The sequence below is a fragment of the Saccopteryx leptura genome, chromosome 10 (genome assembly GCF_036850995.1).
Source record: "Saccopteryx leptura isolate mSacLep1 chromosome 10, mSacLep1_pri_phased_curated, whole genome shotgun sequence".
NCBI lineage: Eukaryota > Metazoa > Chordata > Mammalia > Chiroptera > Emballonuridae > Saccopteryx > Saccopteryx leptura.
Window position 1 is genome coordinate 10,420,861 of NC_089512.1, and position 10,126 is coordinate 10,430,986.

The 10,126-nt window shown below is 48.1% G+C and overlaps 1 protein-coding gene across 1 annotated transcript in view; it reads right to left on the reverse strand.

Moving 5' to 3' along the window:
- LOC136382166 (zinc finger protein with KRAB and SCAN domains 7-like) overlaps positions 1 to 9,625 on the reverse strand; it is a 36,289-nt gene extending 26,664 nt beyond the window's left edge. Inside the window, 4 exon segments of the mRNA XM_066351149.1 lie at positions 55 to 146; positions 1,609 to 1,777; positions 7,081 to 7,617; positions 9,344 to 9,625. Of these exon segments, the coding sequence (XP_066207246.1) occupies positions 55 to 146; positions 1,609 to 1,777; positions 7,081 to 7,503 (684 nt within the window). The 5' untranslated portion in view covers positions 7,504 to 7,617; positions 9,344 to 9,625.
- Between the last annotated feature and the right edge of the window lie 501 nt (positions 9,626 to 10,126).

The following is a 10,126-nucleotide window of genomic DNA, read 5'->3' on the forward strand; positions in this document are numbered from 1 at the left end:
GCCGTTCCTGGGCCACACTCGGAACTCCGGAAAGACAGAAAGAACCAAGCTCACCTGGGGCCTGAGCGTCCGAAGCACAGTCGCTGCTGCTTGGTCTCCTGTGTTCCCCACGTGGGGACGGGCAGGCCCCGGGGAAGCACGTTGAGCTGAGGGAGGAAAGAAATCTATGAGTGGTCAAGCCCTGCCCTGGGCTCCAGTAGATGGTATCCCAGAAAGTGATTCCAGAGGACCAAGGCAGCTCCACACACACTCTCATCCCTCATCCACACAAGCGTTATTCTCAGTGTGCTGTGAATTTTCCAGGGAGGGCGCAGTGGAGAGGCCCTCATCGAACGGAACACTGGTCTCCCAGCCCTCACTGCTTCACCCTCAGGGAAGCCACACTTCTGGGCATGCTCCCAGCCCTGACTGCTTCAACCTCAGGGGAAGCCACGCCTCTGGGCATGCTCTCCACCCGGCTCCCTAGCACAGGCCCTGCCTGACGTTCCTCTCAGACCTCTGGTTCTCTTCCTTCCCCTGCCCTCTCCCTTGGACACCCCAGGAACTGAGGCCTCTCGGCCCCCTTTTCTTTCTGCCCGAGATCTCACCGACTCGCAAGGCCTAACGATGCTCGCAAGGGCTCCGTTCTCTCCCAGACCCTTTCCCAAGCTGCCAGCTGCCTGGACATCTCATCTGCTGTCCCACAAACCTTAAGTTCAGTGTCTCAAATGCGTGTTCTCACCATCTTCCTTTCTGATTTCTCAAGTTCTCTCAATGATTCTAGACACTGGTCAAAAGCCCCTCTCCCTGGCCCCACAGATTTTTTCTTCACAACGCCTGTCACGTCTATCACTTGCCACTCCACTCACCCTCACTCAGCAACTATCATCGCACGTCTGTTCTCCTACACTAGCCTCCTACCAAGGCCCCGGCCCCCGTCTCCTGATTCGCACTGTAATGCTCACGTGCACCGCAGTCATCGTCCTGAGATACTGTTTCTCACACACACCATCACCCTTTGCCCCTCAGACTCTCCCTGGCCTCAACGCTGAGGCCCTGTACAAGTCCTCAGGCTCTCAAATACAGTCCTCCTTGACCCCATCTCTGTGGAGTCCAAGGATTAACCACTCAGAGTCTTTGCTTGTATTTGCTCCTCTGGTGCCCACTACTTCTCTTGTTCTTTAAATTTCTCCCTGATTTTTCAGTCTAATCCCACTGCTGTCTTCTCCATGAAGCATTCCTCACCCGCCCCAGCTCACATTAACAATGTGCACATGGCTCATCTGTGACGGCATCAGATGCCTGGGGACAGATGTCACTCATGTATCATATGAGGTTATCTCTTCTTACACTATGACTTTTTGCCAACTAGGTAACTAAACTCACTGAAAGCAGTGACAGTGTACTATATATCTCTGGTCCCAGCAGTGTCTTTCCAATGACATGTGCTTGACAAAAACTTGCTAAATACATGAATAACTGAAGAATAAGCAAAAATGAACAGACAAAGATACTAGGGAAGGACAGCAAAGGGCCAGACAACGAGGATTCCAGTAGGGCGGGAGACAGGGCGAGAAGGAGACTCCAGAAGAGAGTGATAGCTAGAGGCCAGACTGGAGAGGGGAGTACCGGAGTGCCCACTGGGGGGGTGGCATGCCCCTCGGTCCTGAGGAGGCTCCGGGTGGCCTTCTGGAGCTGAACTGTCATTGACGGGTGAGGTGGGAGGAGAGTCCTCTGTTGCACTTAACGCTGTCATCTTCTCCAAATGCATTTCCTGTTCCTGTGCTGGAGCTGAAACCTAGAGACAAGGCAATACAATTGGGTTCAAAGAGCATCCTTGAAGGTCCAGAACCGAAAGCCTCTAGGAAGCATCCCCAGAAAGAAAGCCAGGGAAAGGAAGAGCCAGAGTGTCCTTCCAGCTCCACAAGTACTGCCTCCTGGGGGGACGAAGTGTCAAAGCAGGACCTGCAGCTTGCAATCCTACTTGCCATCCCTGTTGACCTTCATGACAGACGCGTGAAGACCAGATTATATGACCACTTCCCCTCTGGGTCAGTTCTTCAGACACAAATTTGCTTTAAGAACCACCTAGAGTCTGACCAGGTGGGTGGCGCAGTGGATAGAGCGTGGGACTGGGATGCAGAAGACCCAGGTTCGAGACCCCGAGGTTGCCAGCTTGAGCACGGGCTCATCTGGCTTAAGCAAAAAAAAAAACAAAAAAAAACCTCACCAGCTTGGACCCAAGGTCGCTGGCTCGAGCAAGGGGTTACTCAGTCTGCTAAAGGCCCGCAGTCAAGGCACATATGAGAAAGCAATCAATGAACAACTAAGGAGTCCCAACGAAAAACTGATGATTGATGCTTCTCATCTCTCTCCGTTCCTGTCTGTCTATCCCTATCACTCTATCTCTCTCTGTCCCTGTATAAAAAAAAAAAAAAAAAAAAAGAACCACCTAGAAAAAGGACCCAGAAGAGCAATTCAGGATACTCCCTAGGGCCTGAATCTACAGAAGAGACCAACCAGAAGTACAAATAAAAACTGACAGGTGTCTGTACCTGCACATGCACAAATCATGTTCCTGAGGCTCACCGCTGAAGCTATGACCCAAGACAGTGGCTGACAACCCTCCAAAGAGCTTTTCCAATTTCTTCCAGCAAGTGTCTCTTCTTCAGAGAAACCATTCCTGACCACACTGACAAAGCAAGGACTATTATTTTCTGCAGTGTGTATTAATCTTTATATTATTTTATTTATACCTTTATTGTCTATTTCTCCCCAATGAAACAGAAGCTTTTTGTCTCAACCACCAGTTCCTAGAACAATGCTGTGTCCAAAACTGGTGCTCTATTAATATTTGCTGATTGACTTCCTCTCAATATTTTGCTACGGGTTTTTAGGGTTATCTGCGAACTCAGTTTTCAGTATGTATTGCCTCTCCTCAATAATTTATATTAAAAGTCAACTAAGGCCTGGCCGGTGGGCTCAGTGGTAGAGTATCATCCTGGCATGAGGATGTCTTGGGTTCGCTTCCCGGTCAGGGCACACAGAAGTGATCATCTGCTCTACCACACCTCCCCGTCCCACTTCCGTCTCTCTCTCCCCCTCTCGCAGCCATGGCTCGATTGGTTCGAGCACATCAGTCCCAGGCACTGAGGATGGTTCCATATAGCCTCTGCCTCAGTTGGAAAAGAAAAAAAAAGTCAACTAAGATCAGATAACACCAATCTTTAGAGACCCTGAGAATCTCTGAGGCCTTTTATTTCTAACCATTGCTTGTTGTCATCAACCAGCTCCTCACAACCTCATGGTTACTATTTTTACCAGCATTTGGAACAGAAAACTTAAAACACTATCTATATAAGTCACATTTACAAGCTCACACTCGCTCTGGCATGCACACAGTACAGCAAAGGGAGAAAATAACTACTCCTTCAATAAACTACGCTGGATTTGCCCAACAGGGTAGCATCTGCTGAGGTGGCAGGGAATTCACTCCTGTAGTGCAGTGGTCCTCAACCCCTGGGCTGCAGACTGGTACCGGTCCATGGGCCATTTGGTACCGGTCCACAGAGAAAGAATAAATAACTTACATTATTTCCGTCTTACTTATATTTAAGTCTGAATGATGTTTTCTTTTTTAAAAATGACCAGATTCCCTCCCTCTGTTACATTCGGCTAAACTCACTCTTGACGCTTGTCTCGTAAGTTCGACAATTATATTTAAAAATACCATAGTTTTTAAGCCAGTTGCATAATTTTATTTTGTGCATTTATCCGTCCCACCCTAAAGGCCGGTCTGTGAAAATATTTTCTGACATTAAACTGGTCCGTGGCCCAAAACAGGCTGGGGACCACTGCTGTAGTGTATCTCTCTCCAGAGCACTGGTAAGACCAGCAGGCCCCCTTGGGTCTGAGGCTCCCAGGCTCTCCACTGGACGGGTCTTATAAACGAGAGTAGCAGCTCTTAAATACTACAGCAACTGTGGGTGCCGGCAGAAGGTGGAACTTAACTGCACTGTGACAACACAACCTTGTAATTCAGCAGGAACTAAATCCTGGAACAGTCCTGTTCATTATCTAGGATACACAGGTTTCCTTTTCCCACAGGCATGAAACCCCCATTCTGATTTTCATTTCAAGATGGTATTCCACAGTGAGACACCAGGGGAAAGCTAGGGGCTTAGGACCAGGGAGCCAGACAATCCTGGTTCCCACACTTGGTGGTAATTGGCAATAACCACACTTTAGTTAAGTCTCAGACACAAAGGGAATGCTTACTAGTGCTGTCATCTTAGATGAGTCAATAAAACTTGCTGTGCTTGTATCATTTGGCAAATGGAGATAATGAATACATACTACTTGTATATTTTGTAAGCCTGCCAGGAGCTGAAATAAAAGGATATGAAAGCATTTTGCAAGTTGCATGATTCTGCAGCCTAGCAAGAATGAGGACTCTACAACCCATTCCAGCCTCAACGTGCACACACGCACATGCCCCTCCTGCTGAGCAGACTGACTCTACCTGCCCAGATAGTCTTTACTCTCCCACTGGAAAACTTGATTTAAGAAAGCTTGTTTAGCCTGACCAGGCGGTGGCGCAGTAGATAGAGCGTTGGACTGGGATGCAGAGGACCCAGGTTCGAGACCCCGAGGTCACCCGCTTGAGCGCGGGCTCATCTGGTTTGAGCAAAAAACTCACCAGCTTGGACCCAAGGTCACTGGCTCGAGCAAGCGGTTACTTACTCGGTCTGCTGAAGGCCCGCGGTCAAGGCACATATGAGAAAGCAATCAATGAACAACTAAGGTCTCCCAACGAAAAACTGATGATTGATGCTTCTCCTCTCTCTCCGTTCCTGTCTGTCTGTCCCTATCTATCCCTCTCTCTGACTCTCTCTCTGTCCCTGTAAAAAAAAAAAAAAAAAAAGCTTGTTTATTCATCTGGCCATAAATACATTTTATGAGCCTGTGCTAGGAGAGACAGCCCTGCTCTCAGGTCTTCATGTCAGACTTGAGCTGACAATAGTAGTAAAATAAGCCTGACCTGTGGTGGCGCAGTGGATAAAGCGTCGACCTGGAAATGCTGAGGTCGCCGGTTCAAAACCTGGGCTTGCCTGGTCAAGGCACATATGGGAGTTGATGCTTCCAGCTCCTCCCTCCCTTCTCTTTCTGTCTCTCCTCTCTCTCTCTCCTCTAAAATGAATAAATAAAAAAAAAAAAAAATAGTAGTAAAATAAGGAATGGAGTCCAAAGACCCGTCCCTGGGCTGGAGCCGGGAATGTTCAGCTGCTCTGTCAACTGTTAGTCACTCTCTTGGGTTTTCACTCAGTCACTTTTTTCTGAGGCTCCTTGGATAAAAAAGACTGAGTTTTAATGGAAGGAGCATTCTCTTCTGCTTAAAGCAAAAGAAGGGAAATTTTTCTTCCTAACTTCTCACTAAATGGCACTCTAAACAGTTCTTCAGCCTCTTGTCTTTGCCCATGGTTGGGCCTACATGCTCTCCAGAGCACGGTGATGGCTGATTTATTCCGGGGTGTCTCCTTGTTTACACAAGGAAATAATGGATTTGGGTAAATGGGCATTGGCTCGTACTCCTGGAAAAAGGTCTAGCCCTAGGACTCCAATCAACTGTATTGATTCCCTAAGATAGATATGTGATCTTTTTTTACAAGCATTGAATAAAATAATGTGATGGGTACTCAGAAAATCTCATAAACTGGTTTTCCCTAGTAAATTGCAAAGGAATAAACATAGAGGGAACCCAAATTCACCCTGCTCAGTTACAAGGGAGGAATTTGAGATTCATTGGGAGGTACTGACTTATCCAGGATGTGGCGGTTTTTTAATATGCCAATTTAGCACTGATGTAGGTGTGGCTGTGAAGGTACTTTGTAGACATGATTAAAATCCATAACCAGTTTACTTTAGTATCCTAATCTGGATGGGCCTGATTCAATTGGTTGTAAGGCTAAAATTCCGAGCCGAGGCTCCATAAAGAAACTCCGCCTGCGAACAGCTGCTTCAGCCGGAGCCTGCGAGTTTTAGCCAGCCCTTCCAGCCGGCCTGCCAGCAGCTTTAACTTGCCTTGCCAACTCCCATAATCACAGAAGCCACTTTCTAGCAAATATTTATAGAAACACACATACTTTTCTCCTGGTTTTTCTTCTTTCACTGAAGCCTGACTGATACAATCACATGGTCACTGAGCTAGTTAGCTCTGTGGTCCTAGAAGCCAGATTTCTCCCTGTTGTCACACTTTCGACTCTCCAGTTTTTCTTCTTTTTCTTTTTTTTAATGTTTATTTTACTGATTTGAGAGAGTGTGAGAGTGAGAAAGAGAAATGTCAATCTACTCCTGTATGTGCCCTGACCTGGGATTGAACCAGCAACCTCTGGGCTTCAGGAGGATGCTCTGACCAACCCAGCCATCAGGCCAGGGCTCCAGCTTGTCTTCTAATTTGAATTAGCTTGGTTTTAAATTTTACAGAACCCAGGGAAATAGGAAAAACTGAAATTAGAGTTAAAGAGGCAAAAAGACCCCAGTTGGGTTTGGAAAGCTAAAAGCTATAAAGGAACAAAGGATTCTGAGGCCCAGAAATGTCACTATATCACTGTATTTTAACTACCTCTCATAAGGAACCTAAAAGGCAGGAAGAGAGAGGATTGACTCTTGAGAATTCTGAGGAAGAGAGTGATGAGAACTTCTCAAATGAGGGCCCATGTCTATGGCCATACCACCCTGATTGCACCCGATCTCTTCAAATGAGAGCCCATGTTATCAGCACACCTGAGGTTTACCTCTGCCCGCCATGCTCCTGTATTCTAACCAGTGTGCACACCCGCTACTGCCAGGAGTGCTGTGTGGATCTCCAGGCTGCAGCTGGGCTCAAGAAACACTATTCCGCAAAGTGATTCACAGCTTGGCTATAATTTGTACTTTTGTTTATGGCTTGGAGCACAAAACTGTTTCCCCTCTATCCATGAATGGCTCAGGAATCCTAAGGGTAAACCAACTTACAGCATAAGGAATGGATAATGCCTATTCCCAGGCTAACCTAGGCACTACAGGATGGGTCCAGATGCAGTTCTAGACCCCACTGCTCACCTCTTCCGGTCCACTGAGGTGTCTCTGGAAATCCTCCACCAGGGCCACGGCCTCCTCGCCACTCTCGGGGTGATGCAGCTGCACCCAGGTCCGAATCTCGCCGGGCAGGATGCTCAGGAACTGCTCCAGCACCAGCAGCTCCAGGATCTGCTCCTTGGTGTGCACCTCTGGCATCAGCCACCAGCGGCAGAGCTCCCGGAGCCGGCGCAGCGCCTCCTGCGGCCCGGACGTCTCGTGGTAACATAACTGCCTGAAGTGGAGCCGGAAAATTTCACAAACAGGAGGGTGGTTCTTTTGGAGACTGCAGCCCTGTCCCCAGGTCTGACTCCCTGGTTCCTGCTTTATGGTCAGGCGCGCCTCCTGCTTCTGGAGAACAGGAGCCCTGGGGATGAGGCCTAAAGTTCCCCTGCCTCGGGTGGCCATAGTAACCCCAAAGAAAAGCTTGTTCCAGCAGCTGTTTGTCCAATTAAAATGATGTTAAGTCAGGTCTCAGGAGCTCTTTTTCAGAGTTGGTATGTGGGGTGATGGACTTGTCACCTACAGAAACATCAAGACAGAAATCAGAGCCCTTCAAGTGTTCAGCCCGTAGAATGACGACTTGATGCCAAACCCTCCACATTTAAAAAGCGAGGCTCCAGGGGGTGGGGGGTGGAGAGCACAACCAGGGCAGTCTCTCTGAGCATCTCTCCAAATGACTTCCCTTCTTAAAACTTTCTGTGGCTTCCACAACCTATAGGATAAAACCTAAATATCTTTGCCTAGCATTCACAGCCCTTCGTAACACAGCCTCTGTTCTAGCTACACCCTTAATCACTTTCCCCAGGTGTCCAGGATAAAAAGAGCAATGATCTCCAAATACGAGAAATGCAAGACGATCCAAACAGTGTGTGAGAAAATGCTAAGTTGTCATTTAACTCCTATTTAGCACCTGTTTTAAAATGTACGTTCAATTTGTAAAACAGCATCTATCTTTAATTTACAAATAAACCTATGTTGGAAGTGCATGCTCAACACTCTTGGACCCTTCTCTATTGAGACAGAGATGCACAATAAAGATCATTTGGGGCCTGACCTGTGGTGGCGCAGTGGATAAAGCGTCGACCTGGAAATGCTGAGGTCGCCGGTTCTAAACCCTGGGCTTGCCTGGTCAAGGCACATATGGGAGTTGATGCTTCCAGCTCCTCCCCCCCTTCTCTCTCTCTGTCTCTCCTCTCTCTCTCTCTGTCTCTCTCCTCTCTCTAAAAAAAAAAAAAAAATGAATAATAAAAAAAAAAGATCATTTGGGACTAAAGCTCTAGAGAGAGCTAGTATACTTTCCCCATTTGGGTTTTTATTTTTCCTTTCAATTTCTGACAAACTCCTACTCACCTGTCAAGACCCAAATGCGTTTTCCTCTAGGTTTCCTGATGGCCCCATACGTGACGCGAGCTAGCAGCCTCCTTCTCTGACCCCCTCACTATACCACTGTAATTTAACAATTTTCTATGCAACTCGGCACTCACACCCTCCAAACAGCTGGATGGCCACCAAACGGAAGGAACACGATGGAGTCGGAAAATTCCAGACCTTTTTCTACTCAACCTACCTTCCTTAGAAAGGCCTCCTGGTCTTCCCAGGCTTAAGTGTGGTTTTGGCCCCAGTGAGGACACAGTCCCTCTTTCATTCAAACTTCCGCTAGAGGACTACTCACATTGCATTTGTGGTTTGCATGGCTGTCTTCCCTACTTCCTGGGTGGGCTCAGAAGAGGGCAGGGCTCGTTCCCAGTCATTTTTGAACATGTGTGTGCACATGGTACACAGAAACACATGTTTAGTAAACGAATGAGTGTGGTTTATTGAACTCTTACTAAAGCAGGGGGGAAACTTCTATTCAGTTTATATATGTAAAACTTTAAAAATCAGCACTTTCGTGGTAACTAAGGGATCTGTACTCGGCTTCCCACTCACCATGCATCTTGGTACTCTGGGTAAGATACTTCTCTCTAAGCCTCAATTTCTTTAAAAAAAAAACAAAGATAGACTAAAAAAAATAATAATCTGTGAACGCTCAGATCCCATACATGTCTATAAAGTTCTGGCCATTTTCCTACTTTCTTTACTGTCCCGAATACCCAGCAGCAGCTCTCAACTGGATTTTTGCGTGTCAAAATCACACTCCCCGTTGGAGATTCCGACACCGTCGGACCCACTTGGAACGCTTCGCAGGGTGTCCCTGTGCAAGGCTGCATCTCACGTTCGACCGGGCTTCTGCGACGCCGCTCACCTGGCCACGTCTGCCCAGAGCATTGCTGTTCCCGCAGGGGCCCGGCTGCGCGCCGGGGACAGCTGGTCAGGGAAATGCGACAAAGAGGAGGCTCTGCATCTGAGCGGCCCAGGGACCGCGTCGCCGGCCGCGTAGCGAAGTGTGAGCCCGGCCCGCGTCGCCTACTTGGGCAGTGGGCGGCCGAGGCTCCAGGCTAAGGACCTCAGCCCCGGGAGCAGACCCCTCCCCGCCCCGCGGCCCCTCAATAGGTACCGGCGCTGCGGCTCTCCGCGCCTCACACTGTTGCAGCTGACGGAAGTAAAAAACAATGGCCGAGCCGGAAGTGATACACCACTTCCGGTCGCTCCAAGACCCCGGAAGTTTCGGTGTTGAAGGTGGGCTCCTCCGCCCCCGCACCGGGGGGATTGGTGGGATTACTCACTGCGCCGCTGAGCCCGCCGGAATATTTTAGGTTTCTAGCTTCTGTAGCAGCTTTGTTCAATACAATGTTCTGTGATGATGGAAATGACCTACATTTGCTCTAGTAGAAGAGCTACCAGTTTCATGGGGTAACTGAGCACTCGAAATACGGCCGGTATAGACTACGGCCAAATCATTTTGAACTTGCCCCATCTCGTCTGATCTTGGAAATATGGCTAGTATAATTTGAGAAGTGAATTTTGAATTTTATTTGATTTAAAGTAATTTAAATTCAAACAGCTGTATGTGGCTAGTGGTTGCTGTATTGGACAGCCACCGCTCTAATAAAGTCAAGGTGAAAAGGGGTGGGAAAAGATGTCGGGT